This window comes from Narcine bancroftii, chromosome 5 (genome assembly GCF_036971445.1).
Source record: "Narcine bancroftii isolate sNarBan1 chromosome 5, sNarBan1.hap1, whole genome shotgun sequence".
In the NCBI taxonomy this organism is placed as follows: domain Eukaryota; kingdom Metazoa; phylum Chordata; class Chondrichthyes; order Torpediniformes; family Narcinidae; genus Narcine; species Narcine bancroftii.
This window is the reverse complement of record NC_091473.1, coordinates 41,399,643-41,418,097: the sequence shown is the minus strand read 5'-3', so window position 1 is coordinate 41,418,097 and position 18,455 is coordinate 41,399,643. Positions and strand designations below refer to the sequence as shown.

Sequence of the window (18,455 nt, the reverse complement as noted above, 5' to 3'; positions counted from 1 at the left end):
TCAATGTGGTTGTTTTATTAAATATTAGATAAATGTCAATGTCCAATGGAAACTCAAACTGAATGAAAAAACAGTGTACACTCTTCATATCCTCTGTAGAAGTTAGGAGTGGTAACATCCATGTTGGCCCTCGTGCTCTGCAAGTAATAGTTTATGATCTTCCCATCTAATTTATACTGGTGTGCAATATTGTCATATGGTTTGGGATCTAAATCAAGAATAGAGATGGAATATGCAAACGAAGACCTTGATGTCTTAATTATGGTACTTGGTTCAGGTCTGTGAAGGGAAAAAGAGATATTGTGTGCTATTAGAATTAAAATATACAAATTTGAAGATATGCAGTTAAAATTAAAGTAACAAAAAGATATTTCGGGTTAACAAATTATAAAGCTTCTCAGCAACCCTTCAAATTCATAAAATTAGATCTAAAACTTTAATCAATTCCTATTCCATTGATGCTGCCTGATCTACTGAATGTTTTTAAGCATTTTCTGCAGACCCTGAGAGACTTTTTCCTTGCACTGTATGAATAGAACTGGAGGGCTTTAATCACAAAATAAGAAGCAAGTAGAAATGCTTTTCAGAAGGCTGTTGACATTCAGTCACTGGGATTGTTAGATTTTAAGTTACCTCAAAAATCAAAGGACTGATGGTAGAGGATCAGTCAAGTCTTTTTGGAAGAACAAGCTCAAAAGGCCACATGATCTACTGCTTCGATTTATATTTCATAATTTTTTTTAAATCAATGAATTCTTTATCAAAAGTGGTTATTAAAACAATGATTGTATAATTTATAAAGGAAATAATCTAAAAGGGAATACAAATGATAACACAATAAAATGGAAAAGTGTTCACACTTCTAGTTCAAAATACAGCACCGGTACAAAACCCAGAAGCTGTGCTGACTTTAAATTGGATAAAGATTGGCAAATTGGATCACATTAAAGACAAAACTAATTATACATAATAACCCATCCAAATGGTTCCATTTTCAAGATAAAAAGCAACAAAGATTTTTTAGAATAGGAAAATGCAGGACTGTTGGATCAATTGTATTTTTTTTTATTTAGCTCCTTTAAAAATATTGGTTATCTGCTTTTAAAGAATAGAATTTTGTTTAGAATCATGTAATTGAAAGGAAAATTTATTGAAAATCAAAACTGATGAGCATAAAAGTGAATAAAAACATAGGAAATAAATCTAAGCCGACTTATTATACAATTAATTTGTGATGCAAATATGATTGACTTAAAACAGATTAACAAAAAGGACTACAGTCCACAGTGTATTTCAAATACAGCCTTTCCTTGACATAGCTCTCAAGGTTTTACTCTTTGGATATTATCCAAAGAAATAGTATAATTTAGACCAATTAGTATTCTGCTATATCCAAAAACTTTTCTAAAATTGAGATTCAGAAGCAGGGTGTGATCATGAATGGCTCCCAATTAACTACTCACTGAAATACATAGCAACAAATGTTTTGAATTCAGACCCAACTACAGCAGATTTCTCCCTTGCCCTTAATATATATATATATATATTTTTTTTATTTTTTTTTTTAAAAAGGTCTCAATTTTAATATATTTTGAAGCAACCCCCTACCGTTCTTCCAGGAGACCAGGAGAAAGTGCGATCATAATGGAGCAATCTTTGGCAGTTGTGGCAACCCTGTACTGATGTATCTGTATATAAAAATAAAAATCATTTTCTGGTCATTACTTTTACAATGAATTGTTCAACAAAAAAAATCAGGCTAGACAGTGTCCCTTTTTAAAATATAATAATCCATTTGAAAAGAATGGAGAGTGATGTGTGGCTGGATTGTGAACATTCTTTCATATAATTTGTCAGTACCACGATTAAGTCATCACAGAAGGCCTGAATTTTTACTCCTGCACTGCAAAATTCTGATAAATGTAATAGGCCAAATCAGTCATTTAATTCCACTTCTCAATGTGTCTTGCTAGGAAATAGGAAACAGAATAACAATCCAATTTGGGAATTTCACAAATTAATTTCAACACAAAGTAAACCTTTTAAAAAAAGGTTTGCTGTTGGGAGTCCAGTGGCGAATTATCAGGTTCCTGCAGTTAAACTGGGAAATCTAGATAATGAACATGCACCAGATGATTCCAGTGGAAACCAATTTTTAAAGGCTGGAAAGATGCAAGTTAATTGAATTTTTTAAAATGTAAATATTCAATTATTAACCAGCCAGAAGTACAATCAACTGTGCATAATAAATGCTCATTTAAAATTCCTTATTTTGACTTTCATCAAAATGCACATCATGGTAACACTAAGATATTCTGGACAATTTAACCAATCGGACAGCTATTCAGATTTCTTGCCCTGAAGCTCTGGCCATCCTACACATTCAAGTTTCTGACATCAGCAATATATTTGCCGATACATATCAGTTTCCAGTTTTACAAATGAAACTGAGATGAAATAATTTGTCCAATCTTTTTACATGAAATTTAACAGAGAATTCTCCATGAAGCTTTAGTCAAGTGAATTTATTTGTTGGGTCTACTATAAAATTACACCACACCACAAAATTCTATTGTACATCACTTGGCAAAGGGTAAAAGTTGCTGTGTGTCAAAAGCAGAAATGATCACAAAATCTCTCATCACTCACTTCAAAAAGGAACAACTTCAGACATGATTAAATGTGGAAATCAGCAAGCTGCTGTCTGACATTTTATTCTTCCAAAATTTCATTTCACAAGTGTCTCATTGAGACCTTATCAATGCATAAAGTTACAGTATTTAAAGTTCAAAGTTCAGATTTATTGTCAGTACACACATGACATCACATACAACCCCAAAATTCTTTTTTCCTGTGGGTGAGGCAGAATTACCATTTATTGGTATAGGTGCCTCACCATTTATCTGGTATCATTGGGTCCGGACACCTGCAATCGTTCAGAATCTTCTGGATTTCAGAATCATTTTGATTTCCGTCCCTTTAAGCCGCCCCAAGTCATGCTACTGTCTCTCTTGCCCCCCCCCCACCCCACCGTCCGAGTCATGCTTCCATCTCTCTCTCCCCCCCCTCACCCACCAAAGTTGCGCTGGTGTCTCTCTACCTCCTTGCCCGTCCCAAGTCGTGCTGCCGTTTCTCTCTCTCCTCCACCCCCCCCCACCTGGCTCATGCTGCTGTCTCCTCTGCCATACCACCGCCAGGAGAACGGCCCCCTTCTCGGTTCCTTTGTGCTGGCCCTGGTATGGAGGTTTCAGTTGTATGGAGGATTATGGGTAGCAATGACAGCCATTGAGCCGCTGCCAGGCCAACTTAAAGCATTGCCACATTAGAGAGGCATCAGTATAGGCAATTTGGAGGCACTTATACAGTAGCGGAACGCAATGGGATACATGGGAATTGAGCTACGATTACGTCAGGTCAGGTTTGGTGTCAAACTCTATCTTTGATGAGATGTCATCAACGAAAAAAGTGCCGGTTTTTGGAGGTTGCTGGTTTTTGGAATCTTGGATAAAGGGTTAGGCACTTTTAGTGCAAAAAGCTGTACCAAGAAAATTCATGCTAATACATCATCATATTGATGGAAAAAGTTTGTCCACTGCAGTGGGATGAATCCAAATGACTACTTCTGCCAAATAACCTCTGATATTGAAAATAAACTTTTACAAAGATTGAGTTTCTTTCCTAAAAGCTTTAATTATATTTTAAATCTGACTTTATATATGATTCTCTTTTCAATTTCCCTATTTCTTACTTGAAGTACTTTTCTATTTTTTCCCCTGTCAATAAATAAGCATCGAGTTAACCATTCCAACTTCGTAAAATCTCAGCTGATTTTTCACTTGTTTAAGGACAAAGGTTGTGAACTCCTGTTCTCAAGTTCCAGATCACCTACATCAGTATTCTTTTGTGGGAGAAAATCTACACCCAACATTTTCTGAACAATCCACATTACCAATGAACTCTGCTATGTCATTTCGGAGGATATTTAAAACCTATCGCTGTCACCTAGGATCGCATTACAGGTCAGATTTCCTACCTTTAAAAGAAAGTGAAACAGGATAGATTTTTTTTTAATAACAATTATTAGTTTCATGGCCGTTCAAAAGGTTACAAATACAAATTTCCCAGCTCCTGTGGTGGAATTTAAGTCAAACACTAGGTTATTCTAATGTGATTATTGCTGAAACTATCCAAGCAACCATTTTGTATTAAAAAAAAGCTCTTCAGCAATTTACAAAAGTAAAAAGTTAAGAACTAAACATACAAAATGTTAATATAATGATTTGATAAATAAAAAGGCAAAGCAACATTTTGCCACAAAAGGAATTAAACCAGCAGGCCTACACCAATGGCCCAAATCTAATCTTGTTTTTGCTGGTAGTTCTGAGGCCACCTGGTCTTCAAATTCCCTGCATGAACATTGTTGCTGGAAAGTCAGGATTGAGTTTCACCAACGGAGTCCAGAAACAGAACACAAATGTACCAAGTGAGGGAACAAATACACTTACCAAATTTAAATGGGAACACCAACCTTTTCTCAACCTTGTTCCTCAGTTAAACTCATGTAAATTTATTTTTCCCCTTTACTATTACCTTTAACTTAAAACTTTAATGTACATTTGTGCAAAAATTTTTTATTTTTTTTGGATTGTCTTTGAATCATATGGTGAAATTAATTTAAAAAGGTCTGGACATCAACAAGCAGCAAGCCCTAGAGGACATTTGGACCTATGGCCCAACTGAAAAAAGTCAGATAGACTACAATTTGGCTCATATTTTCAACATGTATCAGAAATTTGCCCTTTTTAAAAAGTGTATTAATTCCATTATACACTGTACAAAAGCATCAACATTACCTTTCGGGCTGCATAGTCCACAGTTTCATCATCCTGTGAAAGATCTGATAAACTTTCATAAAAGGATTCATTGTAAGGACCATCTAAACGTAATCTACTCCTGCAAAGGGGAAAAAAAATTAACTATATAATAAATAAATGAAAGGTTGCACCATCTTCTCTTGGCCAATATAACAAGTAAACCATCCCTGTCTCAATGCTTATGGCTAAGGAAACAAGAGCAAATGCTTGAAACACACAGCAAGTCAAGCAGTACATGAAGAAGCAGAATACTTGAGGACATCAGAACACAAAAAAATATTCTAACCAAAACATGAATGCTATTTGATTTTACACATTATGCGATGCCTGCAGGGTGCTCTTACACTTCAATTTCACATTTTCAATAGCTACAGTTTGTTTTTATCTTTATCAACAAGGAAATGCATTGATGCATTTAATTACCCCTACAGCCAGAGGAGGTTTAACATGAAAGCATAAATACAGAATTGACAATCACAATTAATTTGTATACAAGTGAGCACACACAAAACCAATGAGAAAAAAGTAGGTAAAACTACATCAATACTTACTTGCTTATATAAAAACATTTAATTGAAATGATCTATCCAATCATGTTAAACCCATTTATTGAAATAACGTGAATAAAAGAAAAAAAACACTTCAAAAAAACTAAATCTAATCTAACCCCTTCCTCTAATCAAGGTTACCTTTAAATTAACAAAAAAAAAATCAATAATGCAGAATCACTGGTTATTCCCGGAGAACAGGCAATGAACCATGGGAACATTGTTAATTTTTAAATTATTTTTTAAAATTCTAATAATGGGCCCCACAATTTCATAACTTGGAACTTTCTATTTTTAATATTATACCTAATTTTGTCTAAACTTAACTAGGACATTACATCATATAACACTGTGTATGAGTAGGGGGATGAATCATCTATCCATTTCAATAAAATTCCTCAGCTGGCTATTAACATGAAAAAAGCTAAAACCTTTTCCTGAGACACTGATACAAGTTTATCTGGATCACAAGAAAACCAAAAAAGCAATCAACAGGTAAGGTTCCGAATTAATCTTAAGAATCTATGATAAAGTTTGGAAAATGTCTTTACAGAATCTCTCTAAATTTGGGAACTCCCAAAACATATGGATCAGAGAAGCTCCAAAGATTTTACATTTTTCACATAATGGATAAATATCTGCATAAAAACAAGATACAGGTAATTTAAGTTTGGACATACGAGTTCTGTATACCATCTTAAATTGTAATAAGAAGCGTCTTGCACAAAATGAGGAATCATTAATCAAGCTGACAGAAGGAGTACCAATCTTCATCTAAAAATGTTGTTCAAATCTCGTTCCCAATCTTTCTTGACCCCAGCCATGGGAACTGAATTTAAATCCAATAAATTATTATAAATACGTTATATTAATCCACCATGAAAATAAAGCCGTAAATTAGAAAAAAAGATCAAGAACATTAGTGTTGGAAATTTGTGGAAAATCCGAAAGCTTAGACTGAACAAAATGTCTAATTTGTAAATATCTAAAAGTGTCCATTGGAACGATTAAATTTAGCTGAAAATTGTATCTCAAATAAAAATATCATTCAAACTTTGTGTACTTATTCCATGCCATTCCTTGAAACCTGCATCCAAAAAAGATGATTGAAAGGGATTGTTATCTACAATTGGACTTGCCAGTAAAAAAAAATTAAATGCAAAGAATTTCATAAATTGAGCCCAAATTCTCAACCTGTTTCTCGTTAACTGATTACATGTTAATTGGAATAGAAAAATGGTAAAAATAAATCCTAATATTCCCAACATAGAAGTTTTTTTTGCAGAATGCAATTCCATTTCTACCCAAGAGGGGCAATTCACTATCACCATCATACAGGGACCCTTCCAGATAAGGCAGAAATTCACGTGAACATCCTCCAACCTCATCCACAGAATATAATGCTCGTAATATGGCATGCTCTATACTGGCAAGACCAAGAATAGACTAGGTGATGATTTTGCAAATCACCTGCACTTTGTCCACAACAGCATTCTTGTGTTTCCACTTGAGCTCTGGCAGCGTTGCCAGAGCTGCTGTAACAGCAGTGATCCCACTGATGTGGACCCACGGAGAGTGGGAGCAGAGTCACAGCACTCTTGCACTACCAAATGGGGCCAAATGCAAATTAGAAACAATACCACCCATTCCTCTTGGGTAGCCTTCTACTGAATTATACAAACACTGCATTTTCCCATTTTCATTTGACCCACAATCCAGTGTTGCTTTTCCACTCCTGCCAATCCATGAGGCTTTCATCTCTTTGTTCATTTTTTTTTATTCCTCCCCTCCCATCACACACCAAGACTGTAACAGACTTGTGTTAATCTTTAGTTATAAAATAAATATTTCTTAGCAAGTTAGTTTGGGGGCTGGATACAGGGTCACACACAGGTCAGAGCACATTTACAGAAACGAAGAGAGTTAAGAGTCAACGCACCTGGAAAAACAGAGCCATAAAACTGAAGTGGTTTCTTAATTGTAAACTCAAGTACTATGTGTGGATCTTAAAAGCATTTTTGTGCACATTCACCATTCTGCTGGCAACTGTTTCAAAACTCAAATACCATTGGAATGACCTGCGAAGACTTCACAGAGTCATATATAACCACTTAAACAGAGATTAGGTCAGGTGTTTGTGGATGTGAAGTGACAAGTTGTGCTTTGGACAGAAATGAACCTGAAACTGTGGTGATGTTGTCACATGATTTCTGAGAAACAAACGAAGAAAGAGATATTTGGAAACCAGTTGGAAGAAATTAGCCCTCCTATGAAAGGACAGGGTAAAACAGTAGTCTCTGGAGAGAGAAGGAGATACTGTTCTGTATATTATCATAGGAGATATGCAAAATCACTGGTCTTAAAGAAAAGTCACTTCACAGTCTCTGAATAAGGGGGACATTTTTGTAAGCAGAAAAGTTACTGTTGTGTGTTACTCCTGGAAAAGGGGAACGCAAAATACATCGCTATAAAGACAGACCACTTTTGCTCTTGATTAAGACAGATCCCATAACTCTTAGACAAGATGAGAGTTTGTGAAATTACTCAGAGGAAGAAACATCTCTCAAAGACAACTCATCAAAGGACTTGAGTTTAAAGAGATCTGAAGACAATGATCAAAAGTGCTTCATAATTACTTCTGAACTGTGATTTAAAAATCTTCAAGCAAAAAATGTTTAATGCTGAGGTTTAAATTTGACTTTTCAAATTCAAGATTAAACTAATGCTTTGAATTTTAACACACACACACACATCTACATTTCCACATAGTGGAAAAGAGTTGAGTTTAGAGATAAGTAAGAAATGTTTCGTTCAATAAAATCTATTATTTAGAATTTACCATTGTCTAGTAACAAGATTCATCACCTTACCCAACCTGGTCTATCTGCCTACCACCACCTACCCACCTTGGTTCCTTCTTCCTTAATTTACCTTTTCAATACCCCACACCTTTTACTATCAACCCATCATCACTCCCTTCTCTGGTTCCATCAGCCTCTGTATCCAGCATTCCCATCCTCAACTGCTTTCATCTGCCTAAATTTTTATTTTCCATATTTCCATATTTCTACACTGAGTACTGTTCTATAATCATTAGTTTCAGGATGCCAAAGGTAAAAGTGTGTGCATCTCTTATAAAAGGAGGAATGAAATCAGAATTGGATTTTAATTTTAATTCATCACTTAATTTCAAGGACTGTTGCACATCAGATTAATACAGAATTTTATCACATTAATAAGGCAAAATTGCCTTAAAATTCACTCCACTGTACTGAAATTGCCTAATTGCTCCATGAATAATCAGCGATAACTGAATGACTGCAGATTTTCAGGCAGGCATAGAAAATGGTCCATCTTAGAATAATCATCAACTAAACAGCATTCATGAATTTAGAAATGCAACAATCTGATTCTTACAGCAAGTGAAAATCCTTCCAAGTCATCAATTTTACTAACAGTTCAAGAGCTTCTTTCTGCCCCCCACCCCCCACCCCCAGAAAAACCTTTCGGCCAATTGACATTGACAGACTGAACTTTATGTTTAAGCAAGAATAGTGGTTTAGTTGAGACAAATTTAATGTAAATCATTTTTAGCTTACATGTGCAAGAATTGCTTCGTGAAATTATTTATTTAACCAGTGTTTTTCTGGGATCCATTCCCTCAAAAATGTATTTCTTTCATTTTGTTTTTGTCCTATAGTACCCTCTGGTGGTCAACACTGGTGGTAACTAAATTTTAAAGGAGTTAGCTGCTAAATAGACAAACATTAAGGATAAACTATCTGATGCTTGAGGCTTGCAGCTACCATCTTTCATCCTCAGTCAAGAAGAAAGCTTAGCTCAATGAAAATTAATGGCATCAGAAGGCAGAGATTGGTGCAAAGTAGAAAATACTGCTATTGGATGACTGTATATTTCAGCTAATAAATCAAGTTACGAAACCCGGAAAAAAAATTCTCAAGGGGGAGGAAGTCAACTTGTACATCGGATATAAGTTCACGGAAAAAAACAGACTGACGTCAATTTGGCATACAAGTCGATGCTGGAAGCACCTCCCCAGCATCAGCACTGCCACTTCCTGACACCTTTCTACTGCTGGGTGTCATCATAACTGCTCCTACCTGGGACCCTGAGGTCGCCATCAATGCTCCTGCCTGGTAGGTTGAGGTTCCTGATCCCACTGGGAGCACAACATCAGCACTCCAGCTCCGTGGACCATCGCTGTTTCAGTCTGGGAGGCCGAAGTAAATTTTTCACTTGTTTTGTTACTTGCGATTGGGGTGCTTTAAAAATGTTGGGTTGTTCCTGGGAGGCCTGGACAGCCCCAAAAAAATTGAGGTCGACTTATATGCCAGATAGACCATAAAACCCTTAAAATTAGGCTGAAAAAAATGGAGGTAGATTTATATGCAAAATATACAGTAAGTTGCCTATGAGTCTCTAAATATTTGATCAGGGAGCACTGCACTTTACAATATTTGCAAATGATGTGGAATGGCAAGCCTTCAAATTAAATCATGTTGACAAATAACTTGCAGAAAGGACTCCAACTTCTTTTTTTAAGAAAAAAAAATCAATTTATTATTATTATTTGTGATTTATTATCATTATTATTATTCATTTAGGCTTATGAGAAAAGGTTGAGAGGTGTGGTTAGCGTAGTGTGTGGCACAGTTTTTTTTTAAATTTTTTATTTTTCACACCATAAATCACATTAGCCATGATGTACACTATTTCTTTTTCACACATATACAGTGACTTTTTCTCCCCCCCCCCCTCCTCCCAAGTCACCCCCCCACCCCCCCCCCTCATCCATTTTAGGTATACAATCTAGGTTGCATTAAGCCAGTCAGACAATGTTGTCATTCAACAAAAATACACCAGAAATTCTACTGAGTCCATTCTTTTCTTTCCTTCTCCTTCCATCAACTTAGGTAATGTTTGTTCCCGGTAGGTTTTTGCTATTGTATTTAATGTAAGGCTCCCATACTTGTTCGAATATTTCAATATTATTAAGGACTCCAACTTCAAAGGAATTTGCATCAGTTACATAGATTTCAACACGACAAATGGATCCAAACATTGATATTCGTAAAGTAATTTCACATTGATTACACAAAATTAAACACACGTAATGCGTCTGGTACACCTCCAACTAACCTGTCTTTTGGAAACTCTTCCAAATGCTGCTGAATTCTCAGATATAAAGGATAAATTCCATCTATGTCCATCATATCAAGCATCTGCACTTGAAGGATCTGAAAAAGTATGCAGCCTTTTGGCAAGCCAGACTTCTCCACTGCATGAATATCTGGAAGAATACAAGATATTTTCCCTCCTAATTTATTTCTAGAATAAACTTAAACAGTAAAAAAAAGTTTTAAGCTGAAATTTAACAATCTTCCTTTGCAAGTTTTTTACATCCATCCTAATAATGTTATTTATGCAAATCTGCAATCGATGCTCCAAACTACTGAATAAAAGCACACGACATTGTTTTTAAACATGGGTTAAAAGGACCAAGTTCACAATAGCAATACAACTGGAAAAAGCTTTCTTTACTTGCTTTAACAACTCATTAATATTTCTAATTCTAAATAACCAAAAAAAAATCCCTTTTTTTTTTTGGTTAGGATCCCCACCAAGGAGGTGTTTCAGACTGCAAAATGTTGGTCACAAAGACGAGTCATAAGGACAAGTAATGCAGACAGGTAAACAGATCTCTAAATTTAAGACAAGTGGGTTGACACAAGGTGATACAGGAAGCAGTGCTTACTGTGATCTCGTTAACTGAACTGAGGAGGCTGGCCAACAGAACACTGGAATAATCAATATTGGAAATACAAAGGCATGGACAAAGTTTTCATTAAGCAGACTGAACCATGTGACATTAGATGTAGAAGTTGAGACTTTGTGAAGATGTGGGACTATAGGATTTGTTCAGGGTTGAAGAGGACAACAGCTTTGAATAAAACCCTCATTTCAACAAACATATTAAAAAAAAACATGCCCCATCATCCCTAAAACCAACTACAGCATGACTGACTGATAACTCAAGGCTGCATAACCAAAGGTATACTCAATGGTGGAATTAATGGGAAGGAAATGGAGTCTCAGGTGGAAAATGTAGCACACCAAAATTAAATGTCAATCAAGCCATATTACAAGAATAATGATGAATGTTACTGTGGTACATGCAGAAGCTGATCCCATTTAAGCAGATAAGGAGGGGTATGACACAATATGTTGTTTTATATTGTATATAGATATGATTTTGGGAGATTAATTGTGGCAGATTTTTTTAAGTGTAGGTCACATACGAAAACTTCAAAACAGATCATATTTAAAATAGTGGAGCTCTGCTCAAGCTAGACAGTCTGGCTCCGAATACCTTTGCAAAAGCTTTGGGGAGTGCCCAAGGGACTTCACTAATGGATTGTTATTTTGAAAAGCAACATGTGAAAGGACTCAGAGGAGTAGGTTTAGAGTGAGGGAGAGGGAGAGCAAAGCCCTTATAGTTCATGCAAGAAGAGAGGACTGGCTGCCTAATGTTTCACTTGGAATAAGAGAAACAAAAAGGAACTCTGTGGTGACCTGAAAGGAAGAGGTCATCATCTGGAAAACCCTGATGGGACAAGTTTCTTTGGCAATGCACTGACGTGGCTGATTAAAATGGATCAGTTTGTGTCCAGGGACAACAAATCTCTCTCTGAAAACTGACAAGAACCTTACTGAGTGAAATTCATCAATGTTAAATTCTGTGCACAGTAGAAGAATCGCCTGCAACGAGCAAATTTGGAGGAATGAGAAGTGAGATTGGACTGCCAATTAAATAACTTTTCTAAACTTATGCACACATTACATACATGTGCGCTTAGAATTAGAAGGGGGGGTTGTAGGTTAGTTAATGGTGATAAGTTAAAGTTTGATCCTGTTTTCATGTTTAAAGATAATTAAAAGCAACTTTTGTTTAAGTAACCATTTGTCTGGGTGAATATCTATTGCTGCTGGGTTTTGGGGTCCTCTGGGCTCGTAACATAACCCTCTTAGAACAGCAACCTCCATTCAGACAGACCGTGGATCTAACCCCAATCCTCAGAGTTCTTTCATCTGATGCTTTTCAAAACAACAATCCATTAGTGAAACCCCTTGAACACTCCCCAAAGCTTTCACAAAGATATTCGGAGTCGCCCTGTCTAGCTTGAGCAGAGCTCCAGTATATTTAAATGAGATCTGTTTTGAAGTGTTCGTATGTAACCCACACTAAAAAGTCTGCCGCAATTTATCTCCCAAAAATCATATCTACATACAATATAAAACAACATATTCTGTCACAGGGGATCCATGGAAAGAGGCCAGAATCCCTGAAAGTACCAGGTAAAGGCAAGAACAGTGTATTTGGTGAAGATACTCCGATGACAACTTTTTTGGAAACAATTCCATAATTAACCTAGGTCAATTAATGATGAAATGATACAGTTGAGCATTTTAAAAATAATGTATTATTTTCATAAATTATTACGAATGTCATTCATGGCCAGGGCCATTGCCATGTTGAGGGAAAGGATGCATCCTGATTGTATAGACTATATACAAAAGTATTACTGAATTGACAGAATTGGAATAAGTTCTTCTTTCTTCTTCTTTGGCTTGACTTCGCGGACGAAGATTTATGGAGGGGTATGTCCACGTCTGCTGCAGGCTCGTTGGTGACTGACAAGTCCGATGCGGACTTAGTGAATAAATTAGTGAATAGAAGTCCCTCAAATGTTATCAACAATGAATGTCTGTATCTTGTACAACAGCAAATGAACAATATCATCATCACCTGAAGGTCCTCCTGCAAACTGCATTACTCAGATCTGGAAATATAATCATAGCTGGGTCTCAATCCTGGAACTCCCAAACCAACACCACTGAGGCAGCCTTTCCAATAGTTGGAAGTGAAGAGTTCCTTAATTAGTTCCTAATACAGGAAGACTATTTGGGCTGACCTATTGTTTTAACCTATTGTTAAAAAAAATTCAATGAGCCAGCTTGGTATTTCTGTGGAAATATTAAACATTATGCACATTGCATTGGCACTAATATCCATATAGCTCAAGGATAAGGGTCAATTCTGTCAATCTAATCTTTTTGTCTTCTTCTTGGCTTGGCTTCGCAGACGAAGATTTATGGAGGGGGTAAATGTCCACGTCAGCTGCAGGCTCGATTGTGGCTGACAAGTCCAATGCAGGACAGGCAGACATGGTTGCAGGGGAAAATTGGTGGGTTGGGTGTTGGGTTTTTCCTCCTTTGTCTTTTGTCAGTGAGGTGGGCTCTGCGGTCTTCTTCAAAGGAGGTTGCTGCCCACCGAACTGTGAGGCGCCAAGATGCACGGTTTGAGGCGATATCAACCCACTGGCAGCACACAGCATAATAAGCACTTTATATCCAAATCATTAAAAAGGTATTATTTTCCATTACCTGCACAAGCCTGGTTAGCTGAATTCATAAATATACATCTATTATCTAGGTACTAGTACCAGCTACAACATTTATTGCCCAGTTAACCATCACAATAGGGTGACTCCATTCAGGATTACACTTGCAAATATGACAATGGGTCCAGTTTCAACTAATTGGTCCAACACATGTACAATTCAATAAATTCAAATTCTGTTATTTTAAAATGCTCAGCCGAAGTGGCTGACCATTTGCAAACACTCTTTAAATGCTATGAGATTAAAGTTGGATATTGATGACACACAAAAATTATAAAAATATATCTTGCAGCAAGATTAACAAGGCAATATATACCTTGTTTTACATTTTTCAATGAATAAAGAGCTCAAGAATTTAGCCAAATAAAATAAATGACAAGGGAAAGGTTATAGGGATAAACATTTAAGCTGTGATCTTTGTTGGTCACTTTTTAAATTATACTTGGTTAAACCACAATTGCAGCTGAGAATAAAATTAAATACTTAATCCTCGTCATAAATAATACTTTTAAGTAAAATAATAAAAAATAAAAACTTACTATTTCTTAAAACATCCCTGTGAAATTGACTTGCTTCACAGTGGCTCATTTCCTCGGAAATACATGTTCTCTTCCTATCACCTGCCCTGCAGGTGTCTGTGTTGCTCAACAAAGCCATTGTTATTACATGAATGAGTTCACTGATAACAATTCGATTACTCTGTGGTCCACTAACCATACCATTAGTGGGGAAGAAGTACACTTTTAAATGATTAGCAAGTTCGTTCAGATCCATTACGCAGTCCTGGTCATCTTTACAGCCAAATATCAACTCTCCATTCTTCGAATTAGTTATTAAAACATGAGATTTTGGAGCGGCAAAGAGAAAGAGAGAAATGAAAAAAATTAAGTGAAACAATTTCAACGGCCACTAAAATAAGGTTAAAACAATAAAGTTAAATACATTGCTTAGCCTTATAAATGTTAACTTTTGTTGATAATTTCTCATTTTGTGCATTCCAGTTTACATTATTTGATATTCTATCAGTGTACATGCACTTCAAATTACAGTATATACAATGAAATTTGGACTGATAAACACCGAAAGCATTCCAACATTTTCGGTTTCTGTGCCTAACACAAGTTTCTCCATAAGAGATTAATGCAAACACAAATGGACCATACTATATTCGCTCGGGTGTGGAAGAATTTCAGTAATCATGCTTGCGTATATTAATTTCCTTCAAGCTAAATGTTGAGATTTAAACAAGGTAACCAAATGGATGTTTTATGTAGTACTTCTAATCAGAATGGGAACAGGTGAGCATGCAATCTCAATCTGTTGAACACAATTTACCATTTTAATCAATTAAACAAAAAAAATGCCGGTATGTGACAGTTAATAATCAACCACGTGTTCAGCTGCATGTAATTTTACCTGAATGGGTGGGAATTACCACCAGTACGAAATTGGCATTTTTCAAATTTAAGCATAGTTTAAAGATTGAAGCTAGGTCGCTGACAGCATTTGAAAAGTGTCTGGATAGACACTTAAATTGCTTAAACATAGAAGGCTATGGACCAAGTGCTGGACAATGGAATTAATACTGGATGCCCACTGGATGAGTTGGGCTGATGGTCCATTTCCATACTGTACAATTCTATGATTCCAAGTCACATAACAGCAAACAGATTTTGCTAACACAGTAAATACTGGAATGGTGGGGAAGGTTAAGGATGAACATTGTTCTCTGAAAGAATGTACAGATATCCCAAAAGCTGTGACACATGTCAGTATCAGGGAAATGGACGACTCTACTGTACCACTGTCAAGAGAATTTCTTCAACATAATATTTTATTGTTGGAAATGTCTAAAAAAAAATTTATTTTTTTTTTTAAACTTCACCTAATCGAATTTTTTTTATTCATCCATTTTACTTTCTGCGCTAAATTTAACTTCCATTAAGGGCAGCAAGGACAAGCTATGAAACTATACACAGTGTTCCTCACGTCAGTGATGGGAAGTTACTGGATGGTTTTGAAGATAATAGCTGCATTTTTGAAAAGCCAAGAATTTATTAAGGACAGGCATCATGGCCTTGTGTCTTGGAAATTGTGTCGTGCAAACTTGGAGGTGACCAACAGAGAGGTAGATAACGTCTACACGAGCTTAAAACAAGACTTAACAAGGTCCTGCATGGTACAATTACATAGGATCCAGCGTGAGCTTGTGGCTTGGTTGAAGGAATCAGTCTATGATAGTGAATAGTTGTTTTTCCATAATAGGTCTGTGACCCAGTGGGGTGCCACAAGGATCAGTGCTGGATCCACTATTTGTCATACATAGTTACAATTTGGATGAGAATGAAGGTGACATGATCAGCAAATCAGCAGATGACAGCTAAATTGATGTGTTGGACAATCAAGGTTACAGCTGGCAAGTGGGCAAAGGAATTTAACTCTGACAAGCGTAAAGTGATGCATTCTGGGTAGTTAACAAGGGCAAGACGTGCACAGTGAATGACAAGAGTCCTGAAGAGTGTTGTAAAACAGAGACTTGCTGGTGCAAGAACATAGTTCCCTGAATGTGGTAACAATAGACAAGGTGGTGAAGATGATATATGGCATGTTTGCCTTCATCAAACAGAGGCCAACAGTTGCGATGCTGTGAGGTCACACCTATAATATTGTGCAGTCTGATTACCACACGATGGGAAGGATGTGATTAAGCGACAGAATGGTTTAACAAGGATGTTGCCAAGACTGGCAGGCTTGAGTTACAAAAGAAGATTGGGTAGGTTATGACTGTTTACTTCAGTGTAAAGGGACCTGAACCATTCTCCAGAAATGGTTCGACCTAAAAGGGCAGGCAGGCCTCTTCAGCCCAGTTAGGCAACCTGCATAGGAGAAAGTCACTCCGATATAAAACCTACGACCCAAGGACCTCGCTGCCACTTTCCAGCTTGCTTGGCCACGGCACACGAACCATGGGTGTAAAAGGTGGGGCCAGTACTGCGCACACTGCACTCCACCTAAAAGCTCCTTTGCGCAGGCCCGAGGACAGGTCCACGTCCTCTCCCTCAAAAGATGCACATGAACTCAAGCTAGCATGATGGAACAGACCGACCTGAATGTCGGTCTGCCCTCATCGCATGTGAACTCCTCAGGCTCGACATCGACATAGCTGCTCTCAGCGAAGTCCACCTTGCAGATGTAGGCAGCCTCCAAGAACATGGCGCGGGCTTCACACTCTACTGGTCTGGCAAGCCTCAGGCTGAACAACGCCTATCTGGTGTTGGCTTCATGGTCAAGAACTCCATTGCCTCCAAACTCGAAAACCTCCTGACAGGCCACTCTGACCGGATCATGTCCCTTCAAAACAAGCGACGCATCACTCTCATCAGCGTCTATGCTCCAACCCTTCAGGCAGAACCAGCAGAAAAGGACAAGTTCTACACTGATCTGCGCAACCTCATCCAACGCACCCCTACAGCCGACATCCTTGGCGACTTCAACGCTCGCGTCGGCAAAGACTCAGAAACCTGGCCAAGAATCCTTGACAAGCATGGTGTCGGCAAGTGCAATGAGGGCGCCTCCTGTTGGAACTCTGCGCAGATCAGCGGCTTGTCATTACTAACACCCTTTTCCAGTAGAGAGACAGCCTGAAGACTACCTGGATGCATCCCCGATCCAAACACTGGCACCTCCTGGACTACATTCTGGTGCGAGGAAGAGACAAACGAGATGTGCTCCACACCAGGGTCACGCCCAGCGTGGAATGCCACACTGACCACCGGCTTGTTCGCTGCAAGCTCAACCTTCACTTCAAGCCAAAGTTCAAGAAGTGTGGAGCCCCCAGAAAGAGGTTCAACGATGGAAACTTGCAGTCAGACGTAGGGAGAGGAAACTTCCAGGCAAACCTCCAAGCAAAGCTCGAGGATGCAAACTGCCTCACGGACACGTCTCTTGAAACCCTCTGGGATCAGCTGAAAACGGCCATACTGCAATCCACTGAAGAGGTACTGGGCTTCTCTTCCAGGAAAAACAAGGACTGGTTTGACGAAAACAACCAGGAAATCTAGGAGCTGCTGGCAAGGCTCACCTTGCAAAGCCTTCCTGGCCAGAGAAAAAACGAGTCTTCCGTCTCGCATGCAGCCACCTTCAGCGCAAACTCCAGGAGATCCAAAATGAGTGGTGGACTAGCCTCGCCAAACGAACCCAGCTTAGCGCCGACATTGGCGACTTCAGGGGTTTTTATGAGACACTAAAGGCTGTGTACGGCCCCTCACCCCGTCCAAAGCCCTCTGCACAGCTCAGATGGCGAAGTCCTCCTCAGCAACAAGATCTCCATCCTCAACCGATGGTCAGAACATTTCCAATCCCTTTTCAGTGCCAACTGCTCAGTCCAAGAATCCGCCCTGCTCCAGCTCCCTCAACAACCCTTGAGGCTAGAGCTGGATGAAGTCCTTACCCGGGAAGAGACATATAAGGCAATTGAACAACTGAAAAGTGGCAAAGCAGCAGGTATGGATGGAATCTCCCTCCAGAGGTCTGGAAGGCTGGCGGCAAAG

The 18,455-nt window shown here is 37.9% G+C and overlaps 1 protein-coding gene across 1 annotated transcript in view; it reads right to left on the bottom strand.

Moving 5' to 3' along the window:
• ippk (inositol 1,3,4,5,6-pentakisphosphate 2-kinase) overlaps positions 1–18,455 on the bottom strand; it is a 78,928-nt gene continuing 60,473 nt past the window's right edge. Inside the window, exons 9-13 of the mRNA XM_069937243.1 lie at positions 14,445–14,724; positions 10,583–10,733; positions 4,854–4,953; positions 1,609–1,688; positions 1–279 (exon numbers count right to left, since the gene is read on the bottom strand). Of these exons, the coding sequence (XP_069793344.1) occupies positions 54–279; positions 1,609–1,688; positions 4,854–4,953; positions 10,583–10,733; positions 14,445–14,724 (837 nt within the window). The 3' untranslated portion in view covers positions 1–53. The remainder of the gene's footprint in view (positions 280–1,608; positions 1,689–4,853; positions 4,954–10,582; positions 10,734–14,444; positions 14,725–18,455) is intronic.